Source organism: Erythrolamprus reginae, chromosome 1 (assembly GCF_031021105.1).
Source record: "Erythrolamprus reginae isolate rEryReg1 chromosome 1, rEryReg1.hap1, whole genome shotgun sequence".
Taxonomy (NCBI): domain Eukaryota; kingdom Metazoa; phylum Chordata; class Lepidosauria; order Squamata; family Dipsadidae; genus Erythrolamprus; species Erythrolamprus reginae.
In genome coordinates, this window is record NC_091950.1 from 126,347,364 (window position 1) to 126,371,056 (window position 23,693).

At 37.5% G+C, this 23,693-nt stretch overlaps 1 protein-coding gene across 1 annotated transcript in view; it reads left to right on the forward strand.

The window, feature by feature from the left end:
• OTOG (otogelin) overlaps positions 1-23,693 on the forward strand; it is a 114,686-nt gene that overhangs the window by 87,510 nt on the left and 3,483 nt on the right. Inside the window, exons 38-53 of the mRNA XM_070744041.1 lie at positions 44-133; positions 2,317-2,500; positions 5,838-6,058; positions 6,459-6,597; positions 7,055-7,249; positions 9,072-9,284; positions 10,842-10,946; positions 12,537-12,647; positions 14,703-14,804; positions 15,137-15,235; positions 16,224-16,264; positions 16,675-16,750; positions 17,496-17,674; positions 19,421-19,525; positions 21,851-21,970; positions 22,727-22,772. Coding sequence (XP_070600142.1) covers positions 44-133; positions 2,317-2,500; positions 5,838-6,058; positions 6,459-6,597; positions 7,055-7,249; positions 9,072-9,284; positions 10,842-10,946; positions 12,537-12,647; positions 14,703-14,804; positions 15,137-15,235; positions 16,224-16,264; positions 16,675-16,750; positions 17,496-17,674; positions 19,421-19,525; positions 21,851-21,970; positions 22,727-22,772 — 2,026 coding nt within the window. The remainder of the gene's footprint in view (positions 1-43; positions 134-2,316; positions 2,501-5,837; positions 6,059-6,458; positions 6,598-7,054; positions 7,250-9,071; positions 9,285-10,841; positions 10,947-12,536; positions 12,648-14,702; positions 14,805-15,136; positions 15,236-16,223; positions 16,265-16,674; positions 16,751-17,495; positions 17,675-19,420; positions 19,526-21,850; positions 21,971-22,726; positions 22,773-23,693) is intronic.

The following is a 23,693-nucleotide window of genomic DNA, read 5'->3' on the forward strand; positions in this document are numbered from 1 at the left end:
TAATTCTTTGTGAAAAAAATCTTATTTTTGTTGTTTTATTTAGGGGATCTTAACATATTCTAGGCTATATCTGGCAATGCTGAATTTAACATATCTGTCTAACCACATTATCATCGACCGTTTAAGTAGAAAGGTAAACTTTATTTCTTGTATTAGTAATTGTTGTTAACCTGTGGAGAAAATGATATACAGTGATACCTTTTCTTACAAACTTAATTGGTTCCGGGACAAGGTTCTTAAGGTGAAAAGTTTGTAAGACGAAACAATGTTTCCCATAGGAATCAATGGAAAAGCGATTAATGCATGCAAGCCCAAAATTCACCCCTTTTGCCAGCCAAAGCGCCCGTTTTTGCGCTGCTGGGATTCCCTTGAGGTTCCCCTCCATAGGAAACCCCACCTCTGGACTTCTGTGTTTTTGCGATGCTGCAGGGGAATACCACCAGGGGAATCCCAGCATTGCAAAAATAAGTGCTTTGCTGTCAGTGGAAGTCTGGAGGTGGGGTTTCCCATAGAAAGGAGCCTCAGGGGAATCCCAACAGCGCAAAAACGGGTGTTTCGTCGGCAACGGAAGTCCAGAGGCGGGTCATCCCAGCGGCGGTGGTGGGTTTGTAAGGTGAAAATAGTTTGTAAGAAGAGGCAAAAAAATCTTAAACCCTGGGTTTGTATCTCGAAAAGTTTGTATGATGAGGCGTTTGTAAGATGAGGTATCACTGTATTAAAATTCTAAGTCATACTTTTTTAATTTTATAATTTATGTTAGGTGGCAAAAGATGAAGCTTGAGACAACTGTAACTGCTGGGAGAAATGAGATATTTGTGATTTAAAATCCAACTATAAAGGGAAATTGTTAAACACCTTAATTGATCAAATTGAATTGATATCATTTGAAATAATAGTTAAATTAAATTCAAACATTATTTTAGCATTATTATTGTTGTTGCTATTATTATTATTATTATTATTATTATTATTATTATTATTATTATTATTACTAATGCCTAGTAGGTTTTGGTATGTCATTTGTAGTGGCCAAGTTTCCTAAAAATTGTATGGTCTTTTTAATGTTAGTGTTCAAGTCATATTTATGATTTTAAAAGCCAGTTTTTAGAATTTTAATTTCCAAATGAAGGCTGAAACTTAAATAATTAATATTAACTATTGTTTATTAATATTATTGATATTTTTAATTAACATTTTGCTGATTTTTACTATTGTTATTTATTCATAGCCTGCCTTTATTATTTTTACAAATAACTCAAGGCAGAGAACATACTCAAGTTACCTTCCTCTTCCTAGTTTGCCCACAATAGCAACCACCCTATGAGGTGGGTTGAGCTGAGAAAACGACTGGCCCAAAGTCACCCACCAGGCTTTCATTGCTAAGGCTGGAGTTGAACTCATGGTCTCCTACTTTCTAGCCTGGTGCCTTAACCACTTGACCAAACTTATTTTATTACTTATTTCCTGAACATATAGCTGAAGTAGGGATTAAGAACCTTTTAAGCAGTAATGGCATGTTAAATCTGCTGGTCTTTATGTGCTTATTTAAAAGAAATCTTAATATATTTAGTGGAACTATATTCCTCAGAAGTCATGCATAGGAATTATCCGTATATCTACTTTGCGGTTAGTGTTGGAATATTTCCTGTCTTCTTTTTTATGTCTTCTAATTGTAATTCTGTCCTCTTTTTCACATTCTAGAATTTTTTGAAAGTCCAATTAATCTTAGTTTCTATTATGAAACCACATGAGAAACAGATATAGATGTACCCTTACCTATCAGTGTACTGTATTGACAAAAAATATATCAGCCTCGGTATTTTAGAATTTTGGGAAAAGGGTAAAATTCAAAATTACAATAACATCCAGATAACTAGCTTTGTTGGTTTCCCCCAGTTGGAATATATTTTGAATTACCTTGTATTATATCATCTATTTCCTTCAAGTATTTCAGTCATATCATATCATCATCATGCTTCTTATAGAATTTAATTTCTCACTGGCTTAAACAGAAAAAGCTAACCAATGTCCTGATGGCATTAAATTATATCCATGTAACTTGAGTCATAATTCTCTAATCTAAATGCTGCCTACATTTTGATTGCTTCTTCTCAAGATTTGCTATCTAATTGGAGTTTAAGAATTTAATATGCAAGTTGTACAGATTTTCATTAGCGGATCTATTACAATTTATTTGATTTTCATAAAAGATTTGCTTTTACAGAAAAGGATAAACACTTGTTGTAAGTATTATTATGACAAAATGCAAACGCTAATCTTAAATGTTGCCTAAATATCTCTTTATATGTTTTCTAGATAGTGGTCAATTCAAAATATGCTTGGCCTACTGTTAAAAAATATGGTTTTAAAATTGAGGACACTGGCTTTATGTATCTTATTAAAACTCCAACAAATACTAAAATTCAGTGGTTTCATAATACTGGGATGATGATAATTGAACATAATGCAACCAGTGATCAAAAATCAATGGGATTGTGTGGTAAGCTAACTTTAGTAAGATTTATTTTGTTATATTTTACTTTATACCTTTATATACTTATCCACGTAGCACACATACTTTTGTTAAATGAGAATATCACATTTGTTCATTTATAAATTATATTGCAACTTGAAAAGAGTAATTCTCTGAGAAAGTAGAAAATAATAATTGCTCACCAGCAGTATTTATAGTTGAAATAGACTAATTTTTAAAGCACAGAATAAAAATGCTAAAGTTGCCAGCCAAACTATCTGCAGTACAACTTTAAATTCTTCTTAGATCATATTACAGACAGCTATGGGGGGATAAAAACTTGCTTCTGCATTTAGAGTTTATGAAACAGAAGTATGGAGGTTGATGTGAAAAATAGAACACAAATAAGCAAAACATGTATTTTACATTATGCTTTCCATAAAGTCAAATACGGTATTTGAAAAATATGTGACTTGCCCTCTGTTAATATGCTGAAGAAATGCTGCATAGAGGTAAGATTGTTCAATATGAATTGAATTTAAATCACATGGCATAATCTTCCCCCTCACTAATCAGGGGCGAGTACAAGTGCACTAGAGTGCCTTCCGTCCCCTGTCCTATTGCTCTCCTATATCTCCTATACCTTTCTTCTATTCCTATATCTCTTCTTCTATTCTTTCATTGATATGTTCTATTCCTATATCTTCTTTTCTATTCTTTCATAGATATATTTTACTATGAGTATCTCCTCTATAACCTTCATCATGTATTTTACTATGTGTATATAGATATATATCCACTAAAATTCTCATTGTGTATTGGACAAAATAAATAAATAAAAATAAATAAATAAAAAGTACTAATGGAAATTTGAGCTATTTCTGCTATTGAGAAGATAGTAAAGATGAATACATAGCTATTGAAATTAAATGTAGAAACTAGTATTTTTGTTTGGAATTTTAAACAATCTGTATCATTAAACAAAATGCCTACAACTTGCTAACCATACCTATAAATTGTTAAATAGTGAGGCTCTTTTAGCCTGATGGAAAACCATGTGATTAAGCATACATTCTTAAAATATATGATAATGTTGACAATCTCTTTATTGGCTTTACAATATAATAAACCGAGCCAGTGGCGATACTCATCATACCTAGACTTAGCATCTAATCAGGGTTGGCCTGGATGGGGGTAGTCTTTTGAGAATCAGACTGCAAATCCTAGAAGGAAGAAATGGCAAACCACCTCAAGAAACTTGCATGGAAAGGTTACCAAGAGTTAAATTCAATTCCCAAGACTATATTAAGCCTTCAATGTTTGAAAGGCTGCCTTACCCTCCAGTCTTAAGTAATGGGTTGCTTAATAACCCTTTCCAAAACTGATTTGCAACAGCCCCAAACAAAGGATCATCAAGTGAAGCCACCTGTTTGTCCAGATGAAGATGAACCTTAGGAAATGAAATGCTAGTGTTCTAATTTATCATCTTGTCCAATAATCAGTGCCCTTACCAACATTTTCCTAAACCTGCCTGAAGCCTTATGGCAGCAAGATAAAACTTTAATCAAGTTTCAGATCTTGCAAATAGTAATGTTGCAATAGGGAAGAAGCACTTAAAGTAAATGTTAGTGACAATTATTCTGATATAGAATTGTTGCATTGATTAGCTTCTTGTTATTTTTGTTTAAGACTGACCTTAGCGTTTAAAGTTTTTAAAAAAATGTTTCAACAGCCTTTTTAGCTTTATTTACATTGACGTTCTGCCCATATTTCAGCCACAAATGTGCACAAATTTATGTAGCAGAAAGACCTATTGATTGGAGTTAATTCTTGACTTAATACTATATATTTAATTTTATCTTGATTATATCTAAGGAATGTAAGACAGAAATTTGGATTTGAAAAGCTCTCCTCTTGGGGGGATATTTGTTATCTATGTTGACATTTTTTTGAACTTAGAAAAAATTGTATTATTATCACAGACTTTTAAAGCTTTTATCGCTTGGAATTTATCAGTTTAGTTGATATTCCAGGATACTGAAATGTTCAAAGATCTGTTTATATTAGGGTGTGTGTGTGGATGTGTGTAAATTATTAGAATAATTTAATTTTAAAATTTTTGCTATAGTTTCATAAACAAATGATAAGGAATTAATTGGGAAAAATAAAATGTCTCATATTTATAATTAAATGTCAAGTTTTGGGATATATACTTTTGAACTATTACAATGTAAAGATGGAGTTAGAATTCCTCAGTTCAAATTCAGCAATGGGTTGTGCCCAGTTCAGCCCACTTTGGTGAACCAGTAGCGGTGTCAATGGGAGGCTCTGTCCACTTGCCCAGGATGCTTCTACGTATGCGCAGAAATGTTATGCAGGCTTTAGAACCCACTACTGTTCCAATTCCATTGCTAGCCAGAAATTGTATTAATCTCCATATAGAACCCTTCAATGTATCTAAAAGCTTTCTACGAGCAGAGGATATTCAATTATATATAACCTTATTTTTTAATGCAAAGTATTTAAAATGTAGCCACATAAAGCTTTACTTTTGCCAATGGTGCAATATAAGTCCGGTCATTCTACTTTACATTACAGTATATAGTCTTAGGCAAAATCCCTCATGTGAATTCATGGACATGTCCTTATTGTTTTCTTGGCAGCAACACAGTGGTTGCCATTCTGTTCTATATTTTTTATACCACTCCAATGCTCCTTGATAATCTCTTACTAAACACTAAACTGGTCCAACTTCATTTTGATTTTTGAGAGTAACCAAGTTCTGCTAGGTGTTGTAGTTATCTGAGCATGGAGATTGGCTACTGCTATAGACTGAAGATTTTACACCTGAATTGTATGAGTTGGTTATATCAGTCCAGAAGCTTTTTCAAGCTGCAATAATTATAATAAGGCCAGTTCTATTATCCTGAACTACATGATATGTAGAATAATATATATGTACACCACCCTTGGAATTTTATCTTTGCTTTCTGCCCTTATTTTCTTTTTTTGAAACTGTCATGGTTCAGCATAATTACTTTACAATAAAGTAGAAGTAGCTGATCTGGTCATGTTTCCTGCTTGAGCTACCTTGCAAAACGTTCTGTTTGAACTTTGGTAGAAGTTTGGTAGAAGGACTATCAAATTAAAATACCACTTGTTCTAGTACAAATGGCTATAAGTCCTTTCTAGATATTAACTACAACTGTAAAATTAAGCCATTTTCCTCAGGTCTTTAGTTTTGGAGGAAAAGTGTACTAAGTGTTTCTTTTGTTTTATACTCTATGTGTCTTAGAATCCTTTCAGATTAAAGTTGGTTATAAGCATTGTAAAATATATAAATATGTAATGTTCTCTTTTGCAGGTTTCTGTGATGGAATTTCAACAAATGACCTCATGTTACCTAATAATACAGTTGTAAGAACTGCAGCTGCTTCAGTTATCTTCACAGATAGCTGGTTGGTGCCAGATACATTGAAATATATTGGAGAACCAAGAACCCTTGAAGCCAACTGTTCAGCCATGAATTGTTCGTTTTGCTTAAATATGTTGTTGAGCCAAACATTCAGCAGCTGCCATCCTTATGTATGTTATATTTGATTTCTACTTCAATTATTTTGCTTGTTGATAAATCTGATTTTATATTAATAATGAGCAGTCAACTTGTGTTTTGCATTATGTTCATAAAAAGTTGTCCACTCTTGTAGTAGGACCAATGGGATATTTATTCAAAGGAAAATATTTTGGTGATCTTGACACAACTTGGATGCAATGCGCTATTTGGATCCATAAGTGGGATCCATAATTCACAATAATCCAGGACTGAATAGCTATTTATAATCTGAAATGATAGATAGATAGATAGATAGATAGATAGATAGATAGATAGATAGAGATATAGAGATTAGATAAACTGTAAATATAGATATATGTTGTTTCTTTCTAAAGATGCTACTAATCCAAATATATTTTTGTGTGTGTTAAGGTTTCTCCAGCTTCTTTTTGTGATTTGTGGATCCAAGATACTGAATATATTCAGGATCCATGTTTAGCATTGTCTGCTTATGTCACCATGTGTAATAAATTTAATATCTGCATAGAATGGAGGAATTCTAGTTACTGCTGTAAGTATTAGTTATGAGACTGTATATGTTGACCTCAATAAAGTTACATTACTGGAAGTTGATAAGACAATGTCGTCTGTGAAACTGAATATTAGAGCCTAAGTCAGTCATTTTTTACAGTGTTAATCTTTGGGCATAGATTGTATTGCAAGTGCAAGTAAATATTAGAATAACTGGGGGGTTTTCAGAACAACAAAACCATAAATAACATCAGAGCAAATGATAAGCTACATTAGCTATGAATTGTGAGTGGAGAAATAAATTAATGGGATGAACCGTGGGCATGTGAAAGATTAAACACTCCCAATTCTCTAGCTCTAAAACTCTTTTTATTTTACTTTCTAATGAGAAGGGGCTAATACCACTGCTTATTAGTGTTAATGCATGTGTTTTATAATCTGGTGATTTACATATTAATAGCAACACTATGTTAATCCTGTATTTCTTGTCTTGCTAGCCTTTCCTTGTCCAGAAGGTTTCACTTATAACGCTTGTATACATCCATGCCTTACCCCAAGCACTTGTCAGAGTACAGAGTCAAACGTAGAAGATTCAGACACTTGCTTAGTGGTCACTGAGGGCTGCACCTGTACAGAAGGAACCATCCTTCATCGAATTCATTCAGCTCTCTGCATCCCAGAAGAGAAATGTGGTAGGTGCTAATTTTTTTCTTCTGTAGTCTATGAAAAATATGTAACCAATCAGACAGCTGTGATGAAATTCAGGTAACTTAATAGCCAATAGATCTCAGCTCATCCATAGAGGTAACTGTCTGGTGCAAGTAGTCAGGAACAGGAGTTGAGTTTAAAGCACTTCAAATTTTATTACATGCACCTATATACAAGAATCTGATCTACAGTTGAGAATTGAGGAAAATAGCAACAAAATAAGAATCAATAGATATCAAGAGAGGTTGGACTTAGGTCTCTTGTGGGAGTGGGATGACTCCAAACTGTTGATATAATAATAATAATAATAATAATAATAATAATAATAATAATTATTATTATTATTATTATTTATTAGACTCGTATGCCGCCCCTCTCCAAAGACTTGGGGTGGCTCTCAACAGCAAAAAACAATACAATACAAATCTAATAAATAAAAACTATGACTAAAAACCCGCTATCATTAAAAAAACAATCAATACAACACAGTCACTACCACACATAACTCTTAATGGTCAGAGTTGGCCTGTCGACATTGATAGGTCTTTAGGGTCTTGCGGAAGGCGAGGAGGGTGGGGGCAGTTCGAATCTCTGGGGGGAGTTGATTCCAGAGGGCTGGGGCCACCACAGAGAAGGCTCTTCCCCTAGGCCCCGCCAGATGGCATTGTTTAGTCGACGGGACCTGGAGAAAGCCAACCCTGTCGGACCTAATCGGCCATTGGGATTCGTGCAGCAGAAGGCGGTCCCATAGGTATTCTGGTCCGATGCCATGTAGGGCCTTATAGGTCATCACCAACACTTGACCTTACTCTCAGGATCAGCCTAGTCATCTCCTAGAGTAGCCTATTCATGAACAGAAGCAATTTTTAGTTTTTGAATTGTGCTTATACGGAGAGAAGTTTATTTATATATTTATTTGTCTCTGGAGCAGTATCTTAGTCTACAGAGGTTCCTCTTTTTTAATGTCTATTTGGATATTAGAAATATTCTGTATATTCAGAAATACTTCCAAATTTATCTTTTGTGGATTGTAATAGATAATAGTGATAAACCAAGATTTGTAACCATAGACTATAGTACATCAATAAGCTGGGGATTACAGGGTAAGCGTCCTAATGATTACGGGTTTTATGAATTAGACTTATCACTATTTGTATAGAAGTCGAAGCATATTATTTCTCTCTATCTGTAGTGCTGCAACTGAAACCTATATCTATCTATTTGCTAGCATTGTTCACTCGAGAACAGTGATGGCGAACCTTTTCTTCCAAAAGAGCACGTGCAATAATTCAATGCCTGGAGAGGACAAAAACAGCTTCCCCACCCACCAGAGGCCCTCTGGAGGTTGAAAATGGCTTGTTTCCCAACTTCTGGTGGGCCCAGTAGACTCGTGTTTCGCTCTTTCCAGACTCCAAAGGCTTCCCTGGAGCTGAGGGAGAGTAAAAACGACCTCTCCCATCCCCCCAGTGGCTCTCTGGAAGCCAAAAATCCCCTTCAAAAGTCTGTGTGAGCCAAAAATCAGCTGGCCGGCACACACATGCAAGTTGGAGCTGAGCTAGGGCAATGGCTTGCGTGCCAACAGAGATGGCTCCGTGTGCCATGTGTGGCACCCATGCCATAGGTTTACCATCACTGCTCTAGAAGATTGTTGGTTGCCATTGTTTTTATTTATTACATTTCTATTCCACTTGATTCCCAACAATTTTCGGTTTTGCATTCACATAAGCATTAGACAGTTAATACTGCTGAACCAGTGTCAAAAATATTTTTAGAAAAATATTAATGCATGTAATCTAACCAATTCAGCCTGTACAGATCATTCTGGAGTGCCTCATGCAGTAGGTGAAATTTGGAAAACTTCCAGTAGGGATTGCTGCATGCACAAATGTGTGGCCAGTGATTCCATTGCCGCTGTGGAATACGATTGCTCTGTTAATTATGATGTCAGATGCCAGCGCTTTGGGGAAGTGGCTTTAATTGTCCCTGATGATCAGTCCTGTTGTCATCAGAAAGTCTGCAGTAAGTATTCTCACACATTCCAGTATTTGAATGTCTTTCTTTTAGAAAAATAACAATAACAAGAACACATGTTTTGTCTTTAAAGGGCACTTTAAAAAATCACACTAGTGGGTGTTGTGAATGGTCCACATCCAGCTCAGCTGGTCACGGTTTTTGAGGACCAGGAGATGGATGCAATTGGTATCCTAGGCCAGTGTTCTTGTCACCTGAGTCTGAGAGTGAGAGTGGGGAGGAGTTAGAGACTGAGGACCCACCAGAAACTGTGGCACCCCCAGTTATGGGATTAAGTGAGTAAGAGGACAATGGGGTATTAGAGGAGAAGGAGCCCCTGTTAGATGCAAGAGCCAGGAGGACTAAGTCTAGACATGAGTATCTGAAAAGAAGGGGTTCTTGGTGTTAGGACACTTGGCCATGCCTTGTCAGTATATAAGGGACATTCTGAGGGGAAGTGGGCATGGTGAACAATGTTTGTAATCATGACGGTTGGTGAATTGAAAAAGAGAACTTTCTCCTTCTAGAGATTTTTTATCCCTGCCAGTTTCATGTTCTACAGAAATTCACTGAAATTGTAAGTTTGGTCAAACTGCCAGAAACACTTCACGGACTGAGATTAATGACTCTTTGGCTCACAACCCTGGTTTTCTTATCTCCGTCTCATTAGCCAGGAATGCTGCTGGCATGGACTAAAACTTAACCTGCTTTGTACTGGATGTTTTAATAGCAATGTAGTTTTATTTTTGATTCTCTGTGCGTATGTGTGTGCTTTTTATTCCGATCGGACCCGACCCAGACAGAACAGTGGGAAGTGACTTAATTTGCATATAATTGAATATAATTGGAAGATGGTTTTTCATTTTTTTATAAGGTTGAGATCATCAAATGCAAGGAAGAAAATTGATGAAAGGATGCATGAATAGGAATATTAACTGAAAACCAATGAGACAATCTGGAATTGTTTACAGCCTGAAAAAATAGCTATTTTTTTTGGTCTGGAGAAAAATTGGAGGAGGGAATTCTTGAAGGAAGAGGATCATAAATCTAACAAATAAATACTAATGTCAGTTCTGGAAATTCTGGACTTTTTGACCAGTAAATTACTACAGTTCCACTTTCCTAATTATTCTGAAGTCAATGAAAATGAAAAATTTCTTCACTGGTCCATTCTTTGCTCAGTATATTGAATGAAGCACATTCATTTTCTTTCAATTAAATTGAAAGAAAGAGCTCTATATATAAACTGTCTGAAAAAAGATAGGATAGGAAACATAGAACAAAAACATTAGAAAGGTGATATCCCTTCTTTGCCTTCTTTTTTTAAATGCAGTTTGTTTTCTGAGAGACCTATATGTATACAGTATATGTAAAAAACAGTCCAATACTTGTTGGATTTTGCTTCTGTTGCTTGGCTCAAGAATCTTTTACAGTGCATGGCAATACTGACATTTTTTAAATGTGTAATTGTCAATATTTATGTGGCAAATATTTAGTATGGGTGCCAGAATGTACTTAGCAGTATTTTTTTAAATTCTTTTTCTATCTGTTTGGCTATCCATAAAGCTTGCAATCAAAGCATTTGTGATAACCTGATTCCTGAATGCAAAGTTTTGGAGAAACTGATAACCTATTATCAAGATAATTCCTGCTGTCCAAATTATACATGTGGTAAGTATTGAATTAAAACAATTATTTTCAAAACAATCTTGAGAGAGAGGAGGAGGGGGAGAGAGAGATGACAGATGCGAAAGGAAGTAATCCCCAAGGAACACATAAAGGAGAAATGAACATCTGGAAGAAAGTCTGCTGATATAAGAAAGAAACTGGAAACAGCTATATGGTTCTGTGTGTGAGCTCATTTGCAAGAATAACAGAGCTGGAGGGAACCGTGGAGGTCTTCTAGTCCAATCTCTTGCTCAGGCAGGAAATCCTACATGATTTCAAACAAGAGAATTGTGAATCATGGGACAAACTGATTTAGAACTGCTGGTGAAAAATGAATCAGTGCCCAAAGAAGGCTCATAGACAGACGAGAATAAGGCTTTTTAGGTAGACAAGTCTCAGTGGAGAGAATAAATACTTTAGGGCCCAGATATGATCAGAGCTCAAATGTCTTAGGACTGAAGGTGGATGAACTCACCAAACTGAAATTCAACAGGAATTAAGAGGGAATTCTTTTAAAACTTTGATTAAAAGTTGCAAACTATGGTAGTCAAGAATTTGTCAGGATTAGCTGTTTGGAAAAGCAGCTGAGAAAAATTTCTCTTTGCAGAATTTCTCCTAAAGGAGACATTCTAGGCCAGAATTTGCAATGGAATTATTTTTTTTAAGGTATGCTAGTGTGCTTAATAAAATCTGTCATTTGGAAATTGGTCTCTGGTAGTTTTTAATTGCCTTTTTCTAGTTAAAATCTGTAAGCCATTATATGTTATCTGGACTCAGATATGGACCATCAGATCTGTCATTTGGTTTTCCCATTGCTTTCAGTGGGAGACTAAAATTTGAGCTACTGTACTTTGTGTATGAGCAGACTAATCCTTGTTTACCATGGTTGTGCATTGAGATTAGTTATGAATAACTACTCAGCCACAAACAGATATACTAACTTGAATTAAAGTTTACTTTGAGAAATAGCATGTTCAGATAAACAGTCTAAAGTCATATACATAATAGTCAGAATAACAATCCAAATATTATTACGTACTAAGTCTTTCTTATCAGTTGTCTTTGTCATAATCAGTATATAAAGATATCAAGCCTAAACACATTTTAGCTATAACACATGCCTACAGTACAGAGAGTTTGCAGAGCATACCTAACAGTGAGTAGCCATTAATAGTGAGTAGCCAGAGACAAAAGAGAAACAAAGAGGGTGACTCAGAGAAATAAGCTATGAACTCTAGCTCCCTCTTGTGGAAAAGTGGTTATTAAGTGAGTCTGGTTTCCCCATTGACTTTTTTAGTCAGATGACTCCAGTATACCACAACTGTCATAAATGTGAATCAGTTATCAAGCATCCAAATGTAAAACACATGTCTATGAGGATGCTGCAATGGTCATAAGTGTGAAAAGCGATCATAAGTCATTTTTTCCAGTGCTGTTATAATTTCGAACAGTCACTAAATGAACTGTTGTAAGTCAAGGACTGCCTGTATTAGATATTCTTCTGGAAATTAATAATAGCACAGTAGTACAAATGAACACTTGTTCAAGTTTTATTTTACTATATTTGGCTTGTTTATGCTCTGCTTATTTCAGAATGTGATCCAGAAAAATGTAATTCTATGGAACAAATCCCACATTGTCGATCAGATCAAACTTTGGTTGCGGCCCATGTGGAAGGCACCTGCTGCTTCTCTTACATTTGCTGTATGTCAGTTTTAATTCTTACTTAAACTTTGATGCCTCAAAGATATAATAGTATCTTAGATGAGTAATAGCTGTTGTTTCATGGATCAGATCATACATTCCTGTATCCATATTTCTTCTAAGAAACATTTGGTGTCTCAGGGCCATTTTAAATTTGGAGAGGGGGGCAGTGATTTGAGATCTAGTTAGTAATGAAAATAAAAGTGAGGTTTCTTTAAAAGGAGAAGGAGGAGAAGACAAAGAAGATCATTATTTTCGACTTTAAGAATTGCAAAAATGGGAGTTACGTTGGAATCCTGAATACATATTGTATTACTTCAGTGATCAATCTGAAATAATATTTATCTGATGAAATTTCTCACTTGTGAACAATTGCCTAAAAATGATATTGTGAAAAGGTAATGTGCATAATGCCGGGGTGCCGCCATGGTTAGAATGCAGCACTCCAGGCTACTTCAGCTAACTGCTAGCTGTAGTTCAGCAGTTCAAATCTCACCACTGGCTCAAGGTTGATTCAGCCTTCCATCCTTCTGAGGTGGATAAAATGAGGACCCAGATTGTTGTGGCCGATATGCTGATTCTGTAAACAGCTTAGAGAAGGTTGTAAAAGCACTATGAAGCGATATATAAGTCTAAATGCTAAACATTGCACCGAAATCTTAACTGAATAAGAGCTTGTATCTCTTTGTAATAACAAAAGAGCATGTAGAGCTTGTAGTAACATTTGTATCCACCAGTTTATTTATTTTATTTGTTTGTCAAACATGTACAAGATAGCAGGTATAGGTATAAACATAAACATAAGCAGAGTTAGTACAGTGATCCCTTGATTTTCGCAGGTTCAAACTTCGCGAAACGGCTATACCACGGTTTTTCAAAAAATATTAATTAAAAAATACTCCATGGTTTTTTTTCTATACCATGGTTTTCCCCACCCGATGACGTCATACATCATCACCAAGAGTCACTTCTCTCTCTCTTTCTCTTTCTTTCCTGTCATTCTCTGCTTCAATCATTTTCTCATTTCTCTTTTTTTCTCCCCTTTTTTCTATCATTTCTCTCTCTCTACCTTCCACTCTCCCCCTCTTGCTCTCTCTCTTTCTCACTCTCTCTCTCCTTTCTATCTCGCTCTGTCTGTTGCTCTCTCTCTGTGAGAACACCTGCCCTGCCTCTCCTGCAGCCCCCTCGCTGACAGCTTGGACGAAAGTGCTCTCAGCTAAGGGATTGCGAGAGGGACGGGGCGGGCATTCTCAAAGCGCTCAGAGCAGCTAGCGGCCGAATGAGGGCGAGAAGCCATAGCCGCCAGCGCTGCTGCAGGAGGACCCCTGCCCCAAGAAAGCCGGTGAGAGGGGCGGATCGGGCGGGCAGGGGGTAGCGGCGAGGGGGCTGGGGGCGCTGGGGGGGGGTGGGGGCGGCCGACATTCAAAACAATCTTTGCCGGCCTCCGCACTTTCGTCGCTCCCCGCCCCCAACTTCAAGCCCGGCTCCTTGCGCGGCCTTGGAAAAGTGTGTGCGGGGGTAGTTTTTGGCTGTCCATGGCCAAAAATGGTGTTTTTACTTCCGCATCTCTACTTCGCGGAAATTCAACTTTCGCCGGCAGTCTGGGAACGCAACCCCCATGAAAATATAGGGATCACTGTACAGATAAATGAGGATAATAGGACAGTAAGACAGGGATGGTAGGCACAATGGTGCACTTATGCACACCCCTTATAGACCTCTTAGGAATAGGGTGAGGTCGACAGTTGACAATCTAAGGTTAAAGTTTTGGGGTTTGGGGAAGAAACCACAGAGTCAGGTAGTGCATTCCAGATATTGATCACTCTGTTGCTGAAGTCGTATTTTCTGTTTGGGTAATTGATAAGATAAGATCACCTTTATTGTCATTTTTTTACTGTGAGCACACTGGACACATTAAAAAAGAAGTTCTCTTTTCATTTCTGGTAAAATGAAATAAAATGTAGTTCACAAAATTGTATGCAATTATAGAAAAGAGAATAATAAAAAATAGCTGACCTTATTTTTTTCAGATAAATTATATTTTTCTTTTTTTAGCCTGTGGCATTTGTTCTGATCAAATTCCCACGTGTCAGGAAGGAGAAAGGCTCACTGTGGAAGGCAATACCACTGACAGATGTTGCCCTGATTATCAGTGTGGTGAGTTTGTTCTCAGAGGTTACCTTAATTATTGTGCAGTGTTCTGTCATATACAAACTGTCATGAATTAAACATTTTACTGATTGCCATTGTCAATGTAGTTACACAAGAAAGATAGAATATGAATGTATTAATGCATTTTGTTTATCAGTTTTTATCTATGTACATTAAGATGTACATCAGTCAATAGTTAGGTTAAACACACAATTTAAACATTTTATTTTTGTGTGATTTAATAAGTATCGCCTTAACTATTTTTCATTCAAATGAAATTCTACCATTTCAAGACTCTGAGGATAAAACTACAACTGTCTTCTGTTTTTAACTTGCAGTCTGTGAAATCTTTCATTGCCCTGAATTTAAATGTATGTTGGGAATGTCCTTGGTAGAAGTTTGGAGTCCAGAAAAATGTTGTCCCTATCATAGATGTGGTAATTATTTCTTTTCCCATTTATCTTCAGACAATTAACAGTATTATTTTTTAAAAATACAAAAGTCAATTAAAATTATAACTATGGTTCAGATCAGTCTGTGTCAGAAATGGTGTAGGACAGTGATGGCTAACTTTTTTCGGTTCACATGCCAAAAGGGGGGAAGGGCGGGGTGTTATGCCGCACATGCCCATACCCATAATTCCATTCGGGGGGCCTCCGCTCATGCGCATATGCCCCCTCACTCCCGGCATGCGATGGCACGCTCATTTTTTTGGTCTCCCCAGGCTTCAGAGCCTTTTTACGAGCCCGGGGAGGGCGAAAATGGCTTTCCTCACATCCCCGGCAGTGGGGTGGAGAAATGGCCCCTTTGGAAGTTGGGAAACAGGCCATTTCTGGCCTCTGGAGGGCCTCTGGGGGGTTTGGAAGGCCACTTTCACCTTCCCCAGGCTCCTAGAAAGATTCTGGAGCTCGAGGAGAACAAAAAACAGGCCTTCCCCATTCCCTCCGGAGGCTAGCAACAGCCTATTTCCCAACTCCCAGTGAGCCCAAAAGGCCCAGCTTGTGTGCCCACTAATATAGCTTCATATGCCACTTGTGCATGTCTCAGAAGGTATACTCAGAAGTTTTTTGGACTGTAAAGGTGAGGGAAAAGAAATGCAATTTCAGGTTTTGCAAGATTAATGTTTGCCTTGTGAGGAGGAGAGACAACAAGTGGTTGCTCTATCCTTGTAGGATTACATTAACAAAATCCTTGTTACAGTACTTACAAACAGCTCGTTGAGTGAAGTGGTTTCTCTTCTTTGAAAATTTATACTGTAATGAATGTTTAAAATATTTACAGTGTCACAATTTTTTGTGCAATGTTGGTTGCGTTGTTTGAATATAATTTTTAAAAAAAATGCATTTGATGGATGTTTCGCTGCATTCACATCTTATGCATAGCTTTGTGAAGACTGATTTTCCCTTCTTCAATTTATTATTTTAGAGTGTGCATGTAATACAATTCCAAAGCCTCAATGTAAACTGGTAAGAAATCTTATTGATCTATGCCTAAACTATTTGCAATTTATTGTTATTTTTTAGAATTCAGACAATGTTGTTATTTTTTTAACAAAAAAATAGAATTAATGTGTAGAATTAATGTGTAATTCAAGTAACACGTCCTAGAATCTCAAAATTAATGATTTATATAAGACACCTTGGGACTCAGATTTCTTTCTGGAGATGGATGGATGGATGGATGGATGGATGGACGGACGGATGGACGGATGGATGGATGGACACATGGACGGACACACACATGGACGGACACAAACACACAGAGAAACATGAAGATTAGAGAGAGAGAGAGAGAGAGAGAGATACAATGAACAGAAACACTGATATTGAAGAACAATATTGATGGGATAATATTGATATTTTTCTGATATGAACAGGGAGAGAAAATGATTTTAGACGAAAAATTCCAGAACAACACAGAAAATGTTTGCCACTGCACTAAATATAAATGTAGTAAGTGAACCCATTTTTCTTTTGAAATCTCTAATTTATATTAGTATGAATAGTTTCTATTTATAAACCAGGCATGTTAGAATAAAAGAATGTTTAATAAGCATATGCTACTTCCCTGCAACTTGAAAAGACTTGAAAATAGCTTCAGAGTTGTTGGATTTCTATGTTATTTATTATTACAATTGATGTTCTTCATACGGCAGAGACTCTTAATAGCAGAACCATGCTTCAATGTATATTAGAGTACACAATACAATGACTCCAATATAAAACTTATGCTTTTATTTCTTCTTTTCTCATTGAACTGGTTTCATATTTACACAAATAAACAACTTGACAGTATAACTATATTTCTCTATACATCTGCTCTCTATGATGCAGATTCACCAACGGTCAGCATAGGAAACCCCAAGAATTCTATCTTCCAACTGGCAAAACTGACCACAGTCCAGTATGCAAATTAGCTCTCTATCAACATTCCATCCCCCTTTTCTGTGCTATATGCTAATAAAGGAGAATTGAATTGATATGTTTCTGACTAGTTCTATTCTTTTATGACTGCTGTAGGATTCTATTGATAAGAGTCAGGAGAAGGTCATGAGTAAATATTAATTTACTTTCATTAGTGATGTTTATGAATATTTAAACATTTTTGTCTCACTTTCTTTGCTTGAAATAACAATATTATTCCAAGTGTGTGAACAATTTTACATAATGATGTTCATAATTGTTGAAATTTTTCCAGCAAAAGACAAAGTATGTCTGAACAATGAAAGAGGCATTCTGCTTCCAGGACAATCCATTGTTGAACACTCATCTGCTGGCATTTGTCACACTTCATACTGCACAAGTATACCTGACCCTGTTACCAAGTTCTATCGGATGAATACTTCCATTATTGATTGTGCAGCAAGGTGCAAATCTGTAAGAAGTTCAAAATTAAACTATTAAGTTTTTCCTGAGAAGTTAAAAAGAGAATGAGGATATTAATGGCAAGATGAATCCATCCCATTCTCCAACTGCATGTGCTAGAACAGTCCTTGAATTTGATTGTCCCTTGAATAATAATCTAAAATCTTTGAGTCCCACACCTGAGACGTGAAGTCCCCTGCTCTAACTCTTCAAATACGTGAAGAAAGTTAAGTGTCAGTATCCAGATTATGTGTCACATTAATACTTAGTGACCACATAGATCTTCTTCTGTATGAACTATCTCTGGTCTAGTCTTCCAAAGGTAAACCTAGCCATTTTGCTGCTGGTTATTTTCTTAAAGAATAGAGAGGATGGCCTTGATGGATAGAGGGAAGGTCTGTTACCAAAGGAACAATTAGATAAATGTAGCTACATACCAAGAAAGATATTAATAAACATGCCTCAGGCAGCTCCCTCCCCGCTTCACATGAAGTTAAAAGAAGTTCGGATTCGCAAGTTTTTGCTATTAAAGCTATTCTAACAATACTAGTTTTAGGCCCCATGGCAGGGGTCTCCAATCTTTGCCACTTTAAGACTTGTAGACTTCAACTCCCAGAATTCCTCAGGCAGATTTGCTGGCTGAGGAACTCTGGGAGTTGAAGTCCACAAGTCTTAAAGTGGCCAAGGTTGGAGACCCCTGCTCCGTGGTGTCTATTTCTTGGTTTTATCTATCATATCGGGCTGATGCCTCTTTTTCTTCTTTCCTTCTAGCTTTCCCAGTATTACAGACTTTTAAAGAGAACTAAGTCTTCATGTAATGCAGGGATGTCAAACTTGCAGCCCGCAGGCCAGATGCATCACGCGCCCGCCATGCGAAGGGAGGAAAAAGTCACAATACATCATGTGATGACAATGTGACATTGAGAGTTTGACACCCCTGATGTAATGTGTCTAAAAACAATAACTTGAGCCTGGTCATTGTGTCTCCAGTGAAAACTCTAGATTGATGTATTCTATTCACATTTCCTACCCTGTTGTAACAGGACAAATGAAGTGAAGCAGTAGTTGCCCTTTCAATTCAAGTAGCTCATATAGGGGTGAAATGCTCCTGGTTCGCTCGTGCCTATCAGTTGTTGGAAAGCCGGTCGCGAAGGGAGTGCGAGGTTCCGCCCACCTGCCTGGACACTGCCATTTGGGTTCTTTTACCCTCTGTGCATGTGCAAAGCATTCTGTGCATGCGCAGAGGGTAAAAGAATCCAAATGGCGGCTTCTGGGTGGGTGGGTGGAGCCTTGCGCTCCCTTCGCGACTGGGTCTTTGACGACCAATAGGCATAAGTGAAGCAGGAGCATTTCATCCCCTGAGAAAGACCCACGATGAATTTTGGTTTTAAGCAGCAGTAAACTTAGATAAACTAAGTCCAAATTAAAATAGCCACTGAAATATACTGTAATTGAATGCAATGATTTTTTTTTAAAAAATAAGCAATTCTGCTGAAGTTCTCAGGGATGCAAAGTGTTTCTGTGTGTGCATACATTCTGCACAAGCTGGGGAAGCCTTTCAAGTAGTGCTGGTGGCTTTAATGCTTTGAGGACGCCTGGTTTGCTCATATTCCCCTTAACAAAGTTTTGTTAATTTTTTAATATATTTTCTATAAACATATAGTGGTACAGAGCAATTATAATATTGTTATAGGGTTTTTATTCTTGTAATTTTGCTATTCTCAACCATAATCAATATTTTATCCTTATCCTTTTTAGCATCAAATATATGAACGTCCAAAGGATCCAACAACTTGCTGTGGAAAATGCAAAAATATATCTTGTGTTCACACATTCACCAATGGAACAATTTCACACTTTAAGGTACATGCTTTTTTAAAAAAAGAAAGGAGAGGAGAGGATGTGAGAGATCCTTGATGTTCTCTGAGTTTGGTTGTTTTCTTGCAGACAATGCATTACCCAAACTAGATAACTTTGGCAGTTGGATTTGCTCCCATTTTATACTGTAGTGTTTTCCCTGTCAGTGTTGGTGGAGTGGTCTTGGTAGTTCTTTGACTGAGTTGTTTGGCAGTTCCTTAACTGGGGTATTGTTTGCTTCTTGATTGTTAATGTTAATCTTGGTGTCAATCTCTGGGTGTTAATGGACGGGACAATGAGGAAGTATTTTGGTCTTTTTGTTCCTTTTGTTGCTTGTTGAGTGTTTTTTTTTTTAATGGTTTCTAGTTGTTGTTTATGTCTATTTGCCTGTTGATGGCCAATTTTTCAGAGTACTAGGTTTCCAGGAATTCTCCAGGCATTTTTGGACTTGGCTTGGTCTAAGACAGTCAGAGTTTTCCAGTTGAAACTATCTCTGTGTTGTGAAATTAAAGAGTTTTCATCATGTCCTCTGACTGCTAGTTGGTGTTCATGGATGTACTATGCGAAGCTTCTGCCTATTTGTCCTACACAGTTATTGCAATTTTTACTATGTTGTGGGTCACTTCTGTTTTTTCTTCCTGGGTTTCTAGGTTTTGGTTTATTTGGGATATTTTGGGTGATTCATTGATTAACTAAGTGCAAATTTTGAGTTTCATTTACTACTCTTATCTTATATCTTTTCATTAATCATAGTGATCTGAAATCAGATGGTATTCTGGAAATACAAAGTTGTGCATATTTAACTTTATGATAGATTTAGTAGAATGATAGATTTAATGTCATGAATCCTGACTATGTTTAATAGTTGACAAGAGCCATTGTACAATCCATTACAAAAGACCCAACTGTGCATTACTTCCAAATACTTCAAATCCTAGTGAGCAGAACTTTGAATAGCTCACAGAACACAAGGAAATGCTGAATTTGGTGGTGAGCTAACACAATTCCTGATCTTTCTTCATAGTAAAAGTTGTATACAGTGAACCCTCGAGTTTCGCGTCCTCGAGCATCGCGAAAGGGCTATTTCGCTAGTTTTCAACCCGGAAGTAAACTCCACCATCTGCGCATGCGTGCCCTTCCACGCATGCGTAGATGGTGGAGTTTCCCCGCCGGGCAGAGGCTTCCCTGGGTCTTCCCCCTCTTGCCCCGGTAAGACCCCAGCGGCGGTGGGCGGGCGGGCGGCGCGCGCGAGCTTGGGGCAGCCTAGCTCCGCTTCCCAGCTGGGAAGCGGAGCCGGCAACAGCGTGGGCGGGCGGGCGGCGCGCGCGAGCTTTGGGGCAGCCTAGCTCCGCTTCCCAGCTGGGAAGCGGAGCCGGCAACAGCGTGGGCGGGCGGGCGGAGCGCGCGAGCTTTGGGGCAGCCTAGCTCCACTTCCCAGCTGGGAAGCGGAGCCGGCAACAGCGTGGGCGGGCGGCGCGCGCGAGCTTGGGGCAGCCTAGCTCCGCTTCCCAGCTGGGAAGCGGAGCCGGCAACAGCGTGGGCGGGCGCGCGGCGCGCGCGAGCTTTGGGGCAGCCTAGCTCCGCTTCCCAGCTGGGAAGCAGAGCCGGCAACAGCGTGGGCGGGCGGGCGGCGCGGGCGAGCTTTGGGGCAGCCTAGCTCCGCTTCCCAGCTGGGAAGCGGAGCCAGCAACAGCGTGGGCGGGCGGGCGGCGCGCGCGAGCTTTGGGGCAGCCTAGCTCCGCTTCCCAGCTGGGAAGCGGAGCTAGGGTGTCCCCAAGCGCGCGCGCACCCCAGGCGCGAGCAACGAGGTGGGCGGGGCGAAGGGCGGGCGGCAGTGGAAGTAAAAACACCATCTGCGCAGGCGCAGATGGTGTTTTTACTTCCGCACCGCTACTTCGCGAAAAATCGATCATCGCTTGGGGTCCTGGAACGGAACCCTCGCGATGATCGAGGGTTCACTGTATACAGTATGATAAACAGTGAGTCTGATTGCTATCCAAGAATAATGATTATTCTATGGCACTGTTCTTTATTAGTAAGTAGGCTTTGGTACTGATTTACTCTTTATATAACTCTACATTGCTGTGCATATTATACTAATCCCATTGAACTGTAATTTTTTTTAATAAGGATTAATATACTTATTGCATTCAGCTACAGAAGAAAAAAATTCAAAGAGACCCAAAACATATATTGCATTGTAGATTAAGAAAAAGAGTGGTAGCACAGCAGAGCTTTTGGCATTTGGTCCTGTTTTTCCAGCATTCTGCATAATACTGTAATACTTTTATATTTCTGATAATGTTTTTTTTTTAACAAAATATTTTGTAGCCTGGATCAAGTTGGACCTTAAACTGTCTCAAATATGATTGCATAAATACACCAGTTGGATCAGTTTTAATTACATCACCCATCAGCTGTCCACCTTTTAATGAAACAGAATGTGTGAAGGTTAGTGCTTCAACATATTTCTTTTCATGATTTTATGGGGACCATAAAATTAATGCAAGCAAATGCATCGCAAAATATTTATAGCTACAGACCAGAATATAAGTTAGTTTTTTCATGGGAAGCATTATTTCTCTTGATACATCTACAGATCCTGTGTCTTGTGGCTGTGCCAAAAAATCCCCCCCCCAAAAAAAGCCAAAACCAAGATGGTGATGCATGCACAGTGCCAGAAACTCTGTTTCTGCGCATGCACAGAAATCTAATAAATAAAATAAATATTAGATTTGTCATAAACTGTTTTATTGTGTTGTGAGCCGCCCCAAGTCTATGGAAAGGGGCGGCATACAAATCTAATAAAATAAATAAATAAATAAATAAATAAATAAATAAATAAATAAATAAATAAATAAATAAATAAATAAATAAATAAATAAATAAAAAACCCTGGAATTTAATTTTTTTTTTAAAAAATTCAAACAATTTTTTTTTTAAAAAAGGATGGCAGCCTCCACGAACCGGCACCTACCAAACTGGTTCCATGACATCATTGTGTTGTCACCAGCAGGTTGCTACCAGTTTGGGCAAAACAGTCCAAGCCATGTCTGCTGTAAAGCACTTTTATTGCTATTAGCTTAGGTTTCATAATAGCAGCCAGGCCATCTCTAATTATGTTTTTCATATACAATTAAAAAGATGGTGAAGAATTTTACAGTGTATATATTAGTCCACCTAACTTTTACTTTTGTATATATTTAGATTGGAGGATACATTGTCCCATTCCTTGAAGGATGTTGCAAGACATGTAAGTTGCTACTGAAGTGTCAGTATTTGGGGGCATGAAAGGGAAGAAATTTCAAACATCATTAATAGCAATGTAAACGATAAAAGGTGTCTATTAAATGGTTGTAAAAGAAGTAATACTCTTAGTCTTCATTTACATAGTTTTAAAGGCATTTTATTCAGTGGTATATTATCAATACAAATTTCAAAAATGTTATTGGTTCGTTACATCTTTATAAACAGATCCCAGTTTTTAAAGGAAACATTTCTGGATACCTGAAGCTATGATGAAACAAAGTGTATCTCTAATAAAAGTAGTATCTTCACTAGTGATGAGTTGATAGTTTATTAATAATGGTGTTTTTAAATTATAATTTTTAATACATAGGTTAATTCAGCTTAATCATTCATAGACGATTCAGTGGAGAGGCTACTGTTGATAGCATAAGCAAAGATAGAATGCTGAATACTGATTTGGGGCATCTATTCATTATGTATAATATGTTCAATTTGTAATGTCCTTAGGTTCTGGAGTATCATTTTTCCTCCCATTCCCTGTTAGCCCAATTACACCTACACCTAGCCTTAAGTGTAATACAGGTACATTTTCTTGGAAATAAAGTAGGAATGAACCAAACAGAGCCATTGTTGATTTCCAACAATGTACTCCCTCCTAGGAGCATAATGCCCCTCCGGTCACAAAACCTGATTTAAAAGAGCTGCATTGTAGTAGTAACTGCTCATTCTTCAGATTTACTCACATTTTTTTTCATTTTGCACTGTATGGGCAGTGCATTGTTGTTAGCCAACAATGTACTGTTGGCAGTAAGCATTTGCGTAGCATTTAATTAGCTGCATGATTCATTTTATTTGGTTAACTGGGTAAATTTCAACACTGCTGTAGAACATAGAAAATATTTTTTCGCTTATTAAAGCTTGCTAT